This window comes from Manacus vitellinus, unplaced genomic scaffold (assembly GCF_001715985.3).
Source record: "Manacus vitellinus isolate BGI_N305 unplaced genomic scaffold, ASM171598v3 scaffold_6_pilon, whole genome shotgun sequence".
In the NCBI taxonomy this organism is placed as follows: domain Eukaryota; kingdom Metazoa; phylum Chordata; class Aves; order Passeriformes; family Pipridae; genus Manacus; species Manacus vitellinus.
This window is the reverse complement of record NW_021940750.1, coordinates 5,356,381-5,371,063: the sequence shown is the minus strand read 5'-3', so window position 1 is coordinate 5,371,063 and position 14,683 is coordinate 5,356,381. Positions and strand designations below refer to the sequence as shown.

General features: G+C 42.1%; 1 protein-coding gene across 3 annotated transcripts in view; it reads right to left on the bottom strand.

The window, feature by feature from the left end:
• The window catches only part of MAPKBP1 (mitogen-activated protein kinase binding protein 1), a 101,286-nt gene that overhangs the window by 5,075 nt on the left and 81,528 nt on the right, over nt 1-14,683 (bottom strand). For 2 of the 3 annotated variants that reach the window (XM_018082658.2, XM_018082659.2), the window contains 10 exons: nt 13,756-13,904; nt 13,009-13,058; nt 12,228-12,464; nt 11,142-11,311; nt 9,420-9,565; nt 8,839-9,009; nt 7,884-7,962; nt 6,075-6,385; nt 4,382-5,293; nt 949-1,034 (listed from right to left, as the gene is read on the bottom strand). In XM_018082658.2, the coding sequence (XP_017938147.1) occupies nt 949-1,034; nt 4,382-5,293; nt 6,075-6,385; nt 7,884-7,962; nt 8,839-9,009; nt 9,420-9,565; nt 11,142-11,311; nt 12,228-12,464; nt 13,009-13,058; nt 13,756-13,904 (2,311 nt within the window). The remainder of the gene's footprint in view (nt 1-948; nt 1,035-4,381; nt 5,294-6,074; nt 6,386-7,883; nt 7,963-8,838; nt 9,010-9,419; nt 9,566-11,141; nt 11,312-12,227; nt 12,465-13,008; nt 13,059-13,755; nt 13,905-14,683) is intronic. The other variant, XM_018082660.2, reaches the window with a different exon arrangement.

The following is a 14,683-nucleotide window of genomic DNA, read 5'->3' as shown; positions in this document are numbered from 1 at the left end:
TAGGTACAGCACCAAGTAAGCAGTTTCAGCCTTTTAAGGAGATGAAGCCATGAAGATTTGCAGACTGATCTAGTGTCCTTTTCTTCAACGTTCAAGACTGCCTATTTAGTCATGGGCAGGGCATGCATCTAATACTGCACAAAATCCAGAGGCATTATTCCAACAGGACAGAGATGGGAAGTACATTTTTGGGTAGAGTTCCCCTTATACTGGGCTTAAGGAGGTGCTATGTTTCCCAGCTGCAGCACAGGCCCACAGTCTGCTTTCCCTCCTGTCTGCCAGATGCAGCTGGTCACAGGAACGGAGCAAGGTCAGAGTGCTGTGGCCAGAGCTGCAGAGGACCACATGGCAGATCCTCACCGCAAGTTTCACACTCATTACAGGAGACCTGAGAGATCAGTGCTAAGCAAAGAAATGAGGAGCTGTTACATCGTTCTGCATGTAACTCTGGTCTGGCAGCGAGGGGGACAGGAGAATGGTTGCATGCTCCCTTTCACAGCTGGATTCCCATGCTATCTCACATTTGCTAATCCTTTTCCCATGCAATCAAACACAAAGAACAGATGGGAATAATAAAACTTAAAGCTCCTATATTTCATATCCCAAAAGCACTGTATAAATATTAACTAATTCCCTAATCCCCTTTGAAAAAGAGCATATTGTTATCTTCAGTTTACAGATAGGTTAAACAGACTGAAAAGTTAATTGATTTGCTCAGAGTACCATAACAAACTATTGGTAAATCCAAAAGCTGGAAATCGGGAGCTCCTGCCTCTCTGGTTCAAGCTTAAGGTGCAGTCAAGCTTAAGGTGCAGTCAAGCGGACAACCAGGCAGCTTGTGAGCTCTCCTGTCAGGAGAACACCTTGAGCCAGCAAGCACACACGTTCAGTGTTTGTGGGCTGCGAAGCCAACCTGCTGTGACAGAGCCCACGTCTCACGTCACTCACCATCCGGTAAAGGTGAATGGCCCTGCGCATGCTGTCCTGGAGCTCAGATACCACGTGCTTACACTGCTCTATGCTGATGCCCGATTCTGAATGGAAGGGAAAAACAAAAACATGAGTTAAGGCATAGACACTCCACTATCCACAATCTCACAGTTGGGTAAGAAAACAGGGTTCTTTACACACATTTGAAAGATCATGTGCACACTCCTCGTTCAATTTTTAGGGCTGGTTTGAGCAAATCATTAAATAGGCAAGTTCTACATGAACTTTCCTTCATACTACCTAGAGATGCTGCTTGTTTCAAACATCCCTTTTTTTTCCAATCTCTAGACTCTCCAAAGTCAGCAATGTTTTTTCTCAGGTTGCACATTTTTGTCACAGTCAAGGATAGCCACAGATTACCCATTTTCAATTATAATTAAAGTCAAGTTTGTGTTAAGGCTTCCAGTGGCAATAGGGACTGATCTGAGTAGCCCTTAATTTAGCTTCCACGTAGTCAGAAATTTACAATCTTCCCCTCAAGTATCCTTCTGCACAGTGTACGGCTAAATGTTGAGGATGATAGATTATACTGAATTATTACACTGTTCTCTAGTGAGGACTGTGGTCCAGAGGAGTGCTGACAAACAAACTCCATCACAACAGAATCACATTTCTGAGCAATTCAGGACATACACAGCTGATACACTGTAATTCAAAACTGAGAAAAGAAAGTAAGCAACTGAAGGACAGTATCTTCTGCCTGTCCCCACCAGATATTATCTCCAAAGCATCGGAGTCAAAGGCCTGCAATTTTTGATAAAATAAACACTTCCATGAGTCAGACATAAACCATGAACATAGACACACACACACAGTCTGCAGTTATCTTCAATTTGCAAAGGCCTGGACACATTAGCACTATAATTTCTCCACTTCTAAGAACATCATCTTTGAACATGCTGGAGGGGATCTGAGCTAACTTTATGAATATATCTAGATGATGTTAAAACAAATACAGTTAGAAAAACATCTATTTATACATTAAAAAACACATCTAGAAGAACAAGGGGGCATGAACAAATCCTTCCATCTGCATGTTTTGATCCCAAATCACCAATGGAGGTTGAGCACAGTGGGCTTCAGTGCAGTCCAAGATTCTTGCCTTCTGCCCCTCCCTTCCCTCTTTATGTTTGAAACTCAGCTGTTTCTTCTCATGATTGTTTCTGGATTTGTCCTCTGATTATTCTTTTTATTCTGGTCTCCATCTCTAGGAGCTGCAAGTCTGGAGAAAGGTCACCAAACCTAATAGAAATGCTTAAGTAACAGGCATTTTCTGCCTCTTGGGTGTGCAGTACAGAGCTCTTCAGAAACCAGTACAGAATATTAAACACAGCAACAGTATTAAGCACATCTACAGCGTTTTAACTGTACATGTCAAAATGCTTTCACAAGAACAGTTAAGTCTCTTTATCTGCAGCTGTTACACAAGAAGGAAAATGGAAGGACAGAAAAATTAAGTGGAAACCCAAAGTCACAGAGCAAGTCAAAAGCAGAACAGGTTCTCTGTCAGCCCTACAGTTTTAATCTAAACTGCCACACCGTGATTCACATAAGCCACAGTAAGTTGTTCACAGCAACAACCAACTTGGATCTAAACAGTTTTTCCAGCATCTACCACTAAAGTTTTGGGAAATGTGGTCTGCAAGAACCTTAAGGCAGACAGCTGTCTACTGAGAAAAAAAATAATATTGGGGATCCACAGTGCTAAATCATCCTAACTCACTAAAGAATACTGTTAAATATTCTGCCAGGGTATGCTATGTCTTGGGAGCTGTTTAAAAAAATAAATCAATACTAAAAAAAAACCTTGCTGTTTCTCTGCACTATCTGTGCTAATTCGGCAAACTGACCAAGACCCATTTTATATGTTGCCTGATTTCCAAATCTAGAAGAGAAACCTCTGCCTAAAGAGTATGTACTATTACAACTCTGCTGTAGAATGTGATTCCACAAATTCAGGCTGCATCTGCTGCTGGAGGAAAGTTCACCCCTGTGGGGGGAAGGTCTGAAAGTTTCAGACGTACTCACTGTCCTTTAGAGCAGTTATAGTATGAGAGCAGCAGGTCCCTCAGACAAAACACTTCCTGTTTTACATAACAGTGCTTCAATCTTAGGGTGTTTGATCCCTCTAGAAATGCAGAAAAAAATAACAGTGCATCAAAACCAGATTATCCTTCCACATTCCTTCAGTTCAGAAATATTGTGCTTAACTATTGTGATGAATAGTGCAACAGCCTGGCACCACAGAAAGTAATTTATCTGAGGATTACAGAGGTATCCCTTCTCAGATACAGGTAAGAACAATAATAGCAAAAGGGATTAAAAACTGTGCACTGTATAGCCGCTGAAGGTACAAGGTATCACTGCAGTGTTTAACATCCAGCTTTCTATTGCATGACTCGGAAAGATGTATTTCCTTTCAGATTGTGACACTAAAAAAAAACCACTAGATGCTTTAGTACTTCAGCAGATGATGTGAGACTAAACTGTGTCTTCTCTGCCACTGGAGGTTTTCTTGTCTTGGAAGGCAGGATTTTTACTTCAGTTTGCAATTACCTGCTAGTTTTCATTTGACTGAAGTACCTTAAACCAGGGCCTGTAGCAGATCCAAGAGCTGTTTTCAGAAGGTGAAACAATTTCCCACCTTTTTCTCCAAACTAGAGATAATTCAAAAATTAATCCATGTTCTTTATGTTCAAACCCAAAGGCTATGCCTGCACATGCACCACATACCCGTTTTGCAGACACGTCCTCAAAGCAGACCAATAGCAGCTCAGAGACCTTCTCACTCTATAGGTGGCTACAGCAAGGAGCTCACCCTGGTCAAGCCTTATCTCACACAAAAAAATTGTATGCAAACCCTTCTGGGCCCTGCACACTTGCATATTAACAAAGTAAAGCTTGAGCTGCCTGGCATAACTTCACTGTCAGTGTTATCAGTGCTTGCTTGGTTCAGCTAGCACATGTTGGCCTGTACATTCACCTGCTGATCAAATGTGCAATGAGAGGAGCATGGGGGATGTGACCTACACACTCATGGGGATTCCCAGCATGTCAGCTTTTAGCATTGACCAGAAAGAGGTTTGAGTCCCTATAGGTAACTGTACAGCTAAATCACTAAAAAACACGACAGTGCTGAGGTCTACAAAATATTCAGCTAAGAAGGACCATCAGACATAAGACCCAGAGGAAATGGAAACTAAAGACAGAGAAAAAGATGTTAGTTGAAGAAGTGTCTCACCATTGAGGGGATGGCTTATGGAACGAGACAGGTGCAGACAGGACGAGACAGGCCAGAAGCTGGACGTAAAGAAATGTGATGGGATCGTGAGGCGGTTCACAAAGACAGGAGACAGAAGGGGGAAGATAAGATACGGGTATCCATGCACACCTGAGACCTGTGCCAAGGCAGTTATAGACGTAGGAGACCTCGGCCTGATGGAGTCTAGTGGGCAAAGTCCAGGTTGGTTGTCTAGCACACAGGCGATGCCGGTGATCCTCTCCCTGCACCTGGGCAGTGTGCCCTCAGGAGACCTTAGGTGCAGGCCCTCTGACAACTCTCTCAGTTTTAGATTACTGACCCCTGGTTCATCCTGGCAATCTGTCCTTGAGACTGAACAATCCACTGGGCTCTCCTTAGCAAGCCCTGTTGGGATCTCTCTACTAGGAACCAGAGACCCGGCAGTTTGGTTCTCCCTCTTGGAGGCTCGGACCTCAGGAAAAGAAGGTTTCTTTTTAGAGGCCCCAGCTGGTGACTGTGGAGACTGTGGTTCAAGCAGGGTTTTTGTTTTGGTAGTGGGTGAGAAGGAGGCCAATGTGGGTCTATCAGGCAACGGCTTAGGAATGTCAAGAATCAGATGTGCTCGGTTTGATGATGCCAACTTGCTGTGGAAGGACTTGGGAGATGAGCAGTTTACAACTGGCTGAAGTGTGGGTTTCACTGGAACATTTTCTTTCACTGGTAGCTTAATCTTCTCAGCGTCTGCTGCAGAACTAACTTGAGTCTTCTCTGTCACTGGAGGGCTAGTCCTCCCATCAGTCAACATTTCAGTGGAGGAACCAAGGTACAGATTTTCCCCTACAGATATGCTCCTTGACATCTTAGCCCGGAAGCTGGTTGTGGGGTTCATGTAGGACTTTGGTTTTGCAGCCCTGACATCTTTGGCCAGCAGAGCACCAGATCCATCCATCTTCAACACACTGGCTGATAACACCCTGCAATTGTTAGGTCTGGGATCCTTCTCAACCACCAAAAGAGTCTGAGGACGCTGCTTGGCAGAGGATATCACTCCAGGACCCTTATCTGTGAAAATTAAACAGACAAACACACCAAAAATAGACAAGAACCTGCAGTGAATTCCTAAATTGGAAAGTAACAGAGCTGCTCCTGCCTATGCGACTCAGTTCAGCCCCTAGGAGATGTGTACAAAACCACTACTTCAGGTTAATATTACCAAGCCTCAACAGCTGTCTTTTTTTCCCATCCCTCATCCTGCTCACACACTGCTGTTTTCCTGATAAGAGAGATTTGTTCTTAAAAGTGTATGATCAGAAGACCTCAGACTACTGTGACTGCTAACAGAGAAGCCAGAGGAAGTAGGTGAAAAATTATATAGCTGTTGTGATGATTAGGTGAGTTTTCATTTTTTTAAACAAACTGCATACACAGTAATGGTCCATGAGCTGATTGTTTCAAAAATAGTTATTTCATATAGAGGGCATGGATACAGTAAGCTCTCTGTTACTGTCTCCTCCTTCCTTCTTTCTCTCCTCCTCACCCTGGGGAGCTTCAGTCTTGGCTTGGAGCAACTACCCAGAGCAAGAGAGAATTTTTTTGCAAATACTTCATTTTACCCTTGCCAATGCTCCTCCCACAGCTGCCAGACAAATATCAGAGACTGGCAATTAGAAGACCAGCATCTGCATTAAAATTGGAAATATTTCCCCTTGTCAGGTAAGGAGTTAGAAGACATGTAAAGCCTGTAGCTAAGAATGCAGAAAGAGATAAGCTTAATTCAAATCTCTACTCAAATGTCCCCATTTCATTCTTGGGTCTATACCTTCATTCCAACCTGTGTCCTTACCCTCATGCACAAGGTCATGAACTGACTGCGCCTTTCTCATCACTGCATTCACAGGACCTTCTGGAAAGGAGGCAATAACTCGCCCCGGAGCCATACCAACTCTGCTGGCCTCCAAAGCCGATCGGCGTCTTTTCTGCACATAAATATCGCGATTTGAATTTACACGCTCCAGAAGCTGGCTGTTCTCCAGTGCATCATCAGGGTGGCTGCTGGCACTTTTCAATAGGTCTGGTGTAAACCGATTGGTCTGGGTTGTCAGCTCAATGGGCTTTGAATCCAGTACCAGATTTGAGGAAGAGAGCGACAATCGTCTAGAGAATGCAATAAAGGAACCCCAGTTAAAACAAGTAAATATGTTGCCCTGGATAAACAGGAACATGCATTAAGAGCCCTTCCCTATCTGGACTTTTCAAAGTCAAAAATGCCCTAAGCTGTTACCACTTCATTCTACTCAACCTTGTAAGCTCTACTCTTCAGGCATTTGCCCCTAGGCTGTGCAATCACAAATGGCATTGGGTTGCTGTTTCCGTGGAGGACACTGTAAAAAGTGAAGGCAAAACAGAAGGAAAAATTCTAGGTATAGGGAAGACTGGGCAAAGTCAGGTCAGGTCTTTTCTCTCAGCTCACCTTACTAACAAATCTTTTCAATTCTAAGATATCCTAAGAGGAAGTAATTATGCTTTCCTAACATTATGAAAGCATAATGACTAGGAAAGCTGGTCAGTATCTTCAAGAGGAAAGTCAAGTTTCCTCTTCCTCTCCACTGCAGATAAGCACAGTGGGCTTATTTCAGAAAGGAGGCAACTTTCAATGTTTGAAGAGCTAAACAGATTAAAAGCCCAGAGATTTCCAAACCTAAAATTACCTCTCTTGTTACATCTCTAAAACACCAGTGACTTCCTACATCACTGAACTCTTCACTACAATTCTCCAGAATTTTATACAATAGTTAACCAGTGGCTTTCTTCCTAAACATATGGTCCCAACATGAGATAGACTATGAGGCACTCCTGACAGCAGCAACAGCAGCTGAATACAGCAATAACAAACAACTTTCCCTAACGTGGTAAATCTGGACACAGCTGGTGAACCATAGAAGATGAATTCAAATCTGTTCAGCCCTACACAAGGAATTCCTTTGAGCAGAGATTTCAGGTTGTCATTTTAGAGAAATACAGGAGTATTTGTTTGTTTTAAACATTTATGAACATGAATCAACAAAAGTATTTATCTCATCTTTTGTTTGATTTTTTTCAATGTTTGTAGGATTTTATTTTTTTTTAAATAACAAGGGAAACAGCTTGGAGAGGCCTTTTAGGGCTGAGGGTTTTTAGCAAGAATAATATCCCCAGAATACCCTGTGAAGGCATGGGACCGAGAAACAAAGCTGAGTAAGAAAAGACTGTAAAACAAAGGAAAACTTCACAAGTCTACTTTCATTGTCCAAGCTGAATGAAATGCAAAAGAATAAACAGAGCATAAACAGTGAAGAGTAAATTAGATTATTAGCAATTCGTCCAACTTAATCAGCCAAGGCATTAATCATGAAACAATTAAGCACACTGTTGAAAGAGGAAAAAGAACAAAACAATAGTGTTGCTTTAGGAAGAAATAGAACAGCTAAAGTGAACCAGGACAGACTGTGCAAATCTGCAGCCAGCCTGCCAGGTGCTATGCTAACACTTTGCTGTGCCTAGGCACACCAAGGCCAGAAGTTTGCTCAACTATTTTCACCCAGGACCTGGCATGAGACATGTTCACACTAGTAAAAATAGACAGAGAGGAACACTCAAACAAGCTGAGCCATACCTGAGAGCCGGGGACTGGGAAAGAAAGCGAGAGGAAATGCTGAGGTTTTCAGTTCTTTCCAGATTCCTACATGAGCCACCTAAAAATTTTGGTTAAAGAAGAGAGAAAAATGAGCAGTTTAGTTACAGAACAAACATTCTGACACATGCATTTTCTTATCACAGAGACTATCAAGTGTTCCCTCATATACAAGGGTATTTTTTTGAGCTAAAACCACAGAGAATGAAATAATTACATTTCCTTTGCCTTTTCTGTTCTATTTAGATTACTCTGCCTTAAGCTGCTACTCTCCCTAAGGGTACGCCTCCTCCTTTTTTGTTTCCCTTTGTGTCCTATCCTGCCTGTAGGACTGTGAGGCGCTGGCAGCAAGCAGAAAACAAAACAGTCAAAGAGGGGAAAGAAAGAGAAAAAAAAAAGAAAATTAACAGATATTGCTGCCTGCAACCATTATCAATTCTAAAAATATATGCTTTGTTCTGGAGTTGGTCGATAAAGACAAACCAGTTCCTTTGCCACTCTGACGTCTCCTGTTAATCTGTCTCTCCACCCAGCATTTCAGCCTTTTCTTTTGTGACATTTGCTATGCTTTGAGACACCACTAGAGGCCACTGCGTGTTACCTATGGGGGTGGTGGTGAACACACAGTTAATACCTTCCTATGCAACAGGAAAAACTAGTCTGGGAACAAGAGAACGGCTCTTCAGGATTCCAGGGACAACACTTAACCCAAATTGACACAGGTCCCACTCTCATCCACACAAACTTACACACAGACCGATGGAGTTAACAGATGTCACACTTCTTTAGGCCTCTCTACACTGTTCCCCATTTTTCCCCCTGCCTGTACACATACGTCCATAAAAGCCTAGAAAAACTTGTAGCCTGGTTTGGTTCATACAGGGGAAAAAATAAAGAGTGACCTCACAAAGTCTCCCCACTGAGCAGAGAGATGTACCTTTTCCATCAGTGTTGCTCAGGGTCCCAAAATGCTCCTTGAGGAACTTTTCCTGATCAGGTATCTGGGGAATTTCTCCCTCTGGCATGCTAGCACCCACATCCTCCTCTCCTTCTTCTCCCTCCAGGTCAGAAACGCCGTCTACACTTAAGGGCTCAGTGCTTTCAGAATCTGGGAAAAGGCAAAAAAACTCCAATGCTGTAACAACTCAATCAGAGTAACATTAGTCAGGTTAAAAAAAAAGAAAAAAAAATCAACGAAGATGCTAAACTGAACCTAGAATGTTAAAGTCAGTCGGCATTACGTGTAATAATTCTCTAGTCTACCAGTATCCCACAAACAACATAGCCTATGGGATAATCAATACTAAACCTGCCTCCTTATCTAGCAAGGTAAAAGAAAGCCAAAGATGCACAAGGAAAGTGCACCAACACCTACTTCTACAGTGGCTTTGCTCAGGTGTCTGTTCAAATGCACCTGAATCTTTACAGCAGTACTAGTGTGACTAATAGGAGTGTGGCCTCAGTTCACCTCATGAAGTGCTCACATATAAATACATTCATAATGTCTTTGCATCTTACCTTCATTTGGATGGTCTGGGCTGGACAGACGACTGCTGCTGTAATCTACAGAGCAAGCACTGTCCGGACTGTGCTTGTCTGGGCATCCATTACTGTGATAACCTCTACATAGCTTTCCATGGGGCAATGCTTTTACCTGGAACTCACTACAAGAGAGACAGGAAGATACAGCACTAGAAAAGATATTTGTTCTACACGTAAAGAAACACATTTTAACTTTAATAAGGCCTTACCTGTGTTAGTAACACCTTTGATTACAAATGTAAGGCTTTAAAGAGAAAAAGAAGTTGATTTCTCTCATTATAATACAGTATATTTTTTGCATTTCATTAAGCTTGGACAGTGAAGTCCCAAGGGGACTGTCTGACTTTCTGGGCGTTGTCAGTTCCCATGATTACCAGGCACCAGCACTGCATTGCCCTGGCTTGATTTCCACCACAGGTGAGGAACAAATGTAGAGGTCTTAGTGATGAGAAAGGGACTAAAACCAGGCCTATACCTGCATGAGAGAAACTTTAGTTTGCCATAGGTTTAAGCTCTAATACACTACTTTTTCCATGTTCATGACCTGCTTCTTTGGGCAACTTCTCTGATGCAAAATCTAGAAGATTCTGGGTTAGATAAAGACTAATTTAGCGAAGAACATCATACAAAAATACAATCTCATAGGACAGGGTTCCCAATTTCTGCTATGATTTCATGAATCTTTTTTTGTCAAATGTCACCAGCACTGTTCTTCTGCCTGATGCCTAAGGACTTCAGTTTTCCTCTTTATGAAATACTTTGGTTTCAAATGTACTTCATTTCAATGTAGGATGCAGAAGTCACCCAACAGCAACTACCCCTGGCAGCTCACATGTACACTGAGATGTGTCCAGTCTGTATTCAACATCACCAGAGGGTCTCCCTTTCTTACATGGTGGAGCAGTACATGGGTCTACTCTGTCCAAATGTTACCATAATAAAATTGAAAATGAAAAATAGAGAAACTAGGTGAAACCTAGCAGCTTCAACCGCAAAGTCTTGGCATGCACTGTTGCATAAAATTCTGTCTAAAGCTATCAGCCCACTCTTTTTAACAGAACAGGAGAAGACAAAGGAAATTAAACAGCTATTAGCACCAGGTTAAGAGGGGAAGGGGAGAATAAAATTCAGGGAAGGAAAATAAAATGGAGCACAGAAAAATTGAATTACGTAAAATTAAAACAGAAGAAACAGCAGAGGAATAAAAAAGGTCTCCACTGTTTCCAGTGTCCTTTTCCATTCCATCTATATCATGCAAGCCATTCGATTTCCAACAGAAGAGTCATCACATACTACATTTGTTAAATTCTTTCCCAATTATCATAAATAAGTGTTCTGCCATTTCTCCTGGGCAGACATTTCACTGCTACATATGTGTCACTGTCAGGTGGTTTTCCAGCTTCCAAGTTCTCTCTTGCTTATTTCAATCCAGATAAGGGAGAAAGCAAAAAGGCTGCTCCCAAGTTGTTTATTCAACAAAAAAAAAACTTGGAGGAGACTGCTAATGTGCAGTTTCCTTGAAGGAAAATTATTTTAATGGTGCCTTTTTAGTTTTATATTCCTTTAGCATCCGTCTGACATTAAACTCTCAACTAAACATGCCTGACATCAATCAACTCATTCAAGTTACCACACAAGCTGCAAGAAAACCAGAACAGAAACATCTAAGCCATGCAGAGCAGAGAGCTTATTTTTAACCTGCTAGAGTCTGTGGGATGGATTTCATCTTGCTCAGGGTAGATTACACATTCCTCACTCTCTGAAGGTTCCAGCTCCTGAGAGAAAATCCCCTCTTCACAAGACACAAGCCGAATCACTTGGGGTCGTACACAAGACCCGTTATCTTGGGGAGGTATTGAGCTGCTAACCTGGTTTAATTAAAGAGAGAGAAGATTAGATATTTCCAGAGTTTTTCCTTAAGTCAGCCAGTGCTGTGCAGAGCTAGAAGGTATGCATTACAGCACAGGAATCTGAGATCAGAAAACATAGCACTCCTATGTGTTTTCTGTTCCTTATTTACTAAATTTATCAGATGACTGCTGTGCTTTCCTGTTTTGTCTCCCGTTTGCAATCCCCTAAGATTCCTTGGTAAAGTACTCTTTGACCACTCATCAGGAGCGTAAGCCATGTGACAGCATGTTCCTCCATTACCTTCTATAAACTGATCAGACATAATTCATAAAACTGGACCACAGCTGAAAAAATGATTTACTACACACAACAAGCCCAATCCTTTTCTCAGTTGTGCAGTTATAAAGGAAGGAAAAATCCTAATTAAGCTAGGCACTGGGACAGACTGCTACTGGAAAACAGCCATTAGCTTTCTGAGGTATGAGCACACATTAGTTGCTGTGACCCATCAATACAAAGATTAAAAAGAATTTACTAATCTAGCACAGCCCACATTTCAGTGGCTACTAGAGTCAAGAAACTGCTCCCCAGGAGAGTGAACTAACAGGTAATCAGGTACACATCTGTAATTCAGAGTTCAGCTTCTCAGCTTGTTTTTGACACAAATAATCAAAACTAAAAGAAAACATGAGGTCTTCCTGTCACTGCACAGAAACTTGATCCCATACAGTTTCTGCTATAAGATGGAAGAATCACACATTCCAGGAATACTAACTACGAAAAGAGTTGTCTAAACAAGTTTCTCAGAAGTCATTTAGAACACCTTTAATGATAAAAAGAATGGCATCAGTTAGTAATAAAGGTAATAACAAATAGATACAGGACAGATGCACTCAGAGTAGATTCATCTCCTCAGAGCACTACGGCCCTTACTTTGTTGATGTGCACAGGAAGGTCAGCGTGCTCTTCTCTGTCATCCCCATTGCTGTTTTGAGACAGCGAGTCTCGACTTGGAGAACGGGAAACAGAGAAGGACTCCAACTGACGCAAGTCAAGCATGGATTTCACGGTCATCTCTATGTTGCTGGTTGGTTGGGACCAGCGCCCACGTTGTCGGGGCATCTTACTCATTGGAGCCTCTGAGCGCTGGATTGCCGCTATCTCTTTGGCCTGAAGGAAATTGAAAGACAGACAGTCTTAAAGACTGAGTTTTGCTGATGGAAAAACAAGAGAAAAAAACCACAAAGCTCACAGAAGAACACAATTATGACCATCTACATAAAAGCCCCCAAACCATCTGTGGGACAGCTTAAAATCCCACCTTTAATCATAAAGCATTAAGTAAAGATGATACTTCTGTTGCTGCTTCTTGCATAATTGAACATATTTAAATGTCTTGCTCAGATCCAAGTATGTGAACAGCTTCAGCACCACATGAGATTCAGATCAAAAATGAAGAAGAAAAAGCATAACATCTGATGGAAAGATACTGATGTAAAAATCCCAAGGGAAACCCTAGCTTCTAAACTCCCTTGTCTCCTAAACTAGGCTTTATTTTGCCATCCCCAGGTCATTTTTCAGAGAGAGGCTTCTCAATGGTTTCCCACCACAGCTGCACCTTTCCCACCTGTGCAAATGCAGTTTTTAATCTCTGCAAATTTCTTTTTCAGTTTCTCTATGACAAGAAAAACAATTTGAAGGTTTAGTAACTCACCCTCCTCATTTCCCAATGGGAAAGACTTCTTGAGAGGGTAAGGTCTGGATCTGGAAAGGTAAAAACATATACAGCTAGTTGACATCCTTGGCCAGCAGTCCAGCTTTTGAACAACCTTCTACCTCATCTTTCCTCAAAAGCGGTATTCTTACACCTTTTGAACCACTGTCAGTACATGCTTTCCCACAGACTACCAAATCATTGTATCAAAATTTTTATGGAGACATACTCTTTTATGTAAGATTTTTACTGACTCAGCAGACCCACTGCAGAACACTTGCCACAATGCAGTGCCCTCCCAAAGGCTTGGACCAATACACTGTAGCACTCTGTGGTAAAAATACATCAAATTAATAATGGTAATCTCTACTGTAAGTTTTATTAGACACCTCTAGAATCCACCATGAGATCTTTTTTGGCTTCTACAGACATCCAATAGCTTGTAGACCCAAGCCCATGAAGCTAATTCAAAATTTGTTTGGCCAGTTGGAACTAGCAAGAAACTTGGCAATTTAACAACTGAACTTCTAGTTAGAGAACTAACTAGAACTCTGAATAGTACCCCTCTTCAGATGCAGGAATGGGCAACTCCACATTACCCATTGTTATCTATCCATCTGTTTCTGTTTTGGTCTTTCTCTTTCTGTCCATAACTTGTTATCTCTAAGCTAGCATCTCTCATCTTCTCCCCCTTCGCATTCATGCCATTTTCCTCCATCTCTGCCCATGCTCCTCTCCCATTTATACCTGAGTCTCTCTCAGTGTTGCAGCTGGATTGAATACGGAAAGACTGCAGCCCACGTAACTCATCTTCATCATTCCCCTCATCTTCACCATCCTTGTCACTGTCTGATGAGAGTGCAGGCACAGAGGACAGGGCAGAGATGGACTCGTGCCTGGAAGGCAGGAATTAGAAGGAGTATTATAGTCCATGACAAGAACTGCTTACCATTTCAACCCTTACATCAATTCTCCAGCTCATCTCCATCCACACTCAGCAGGCTGCCTCAACTCTCCCACACAGCCCGTGCTCTAGCACAACCCACGTGAGAAGCAGGGCAAGCTAAATCCTGCACAACATTGTGTAGACCCTGCCACAGCAATCATCTCATATGTATGGAAGGATGACAGAAAGCAGCACAGAAGTAAACAAATCTGAGAAAGTCAAATGGAATGAAACTTGGCCTTCCATTTCAGCCTCTGCCAACTGATAAGGTCAAGATGACAGACTATATTTGAAAGGCAAATATTTTTCCCACCCTTAAGCATTTCCTCTCTGAAACTGTTTTACATATCAAAAACGTCAGACATAGTCTTTCTTTGAAAGTAATTTTGTTTATGGTAAATTATCCCATAAAAGACAGGTTCATTTCACGGATTGCACCAGGTAGAACCTGAAGGTACAGCCCACACACCATAAGAGCATCACGCTGCCTATTTTAGTCTTCAAGCACAAGGATCATGTAAAACATATTTTGGGCACATCTTTGATTGAAGTAGATCAAGACAAGTTTTACCATACAGACCTAAAATGCACTCCTAGCACAGTAGTTTCCAATACCAATCAAGGACACTCACCAACACCAAACTTTATCCTCCCTCTCTTTTCTCCTCTTCCCCTTCCACCCCTCACCCCTCCAGTCCACAGAACCAAATGAACTAACCCCCTTTGGAC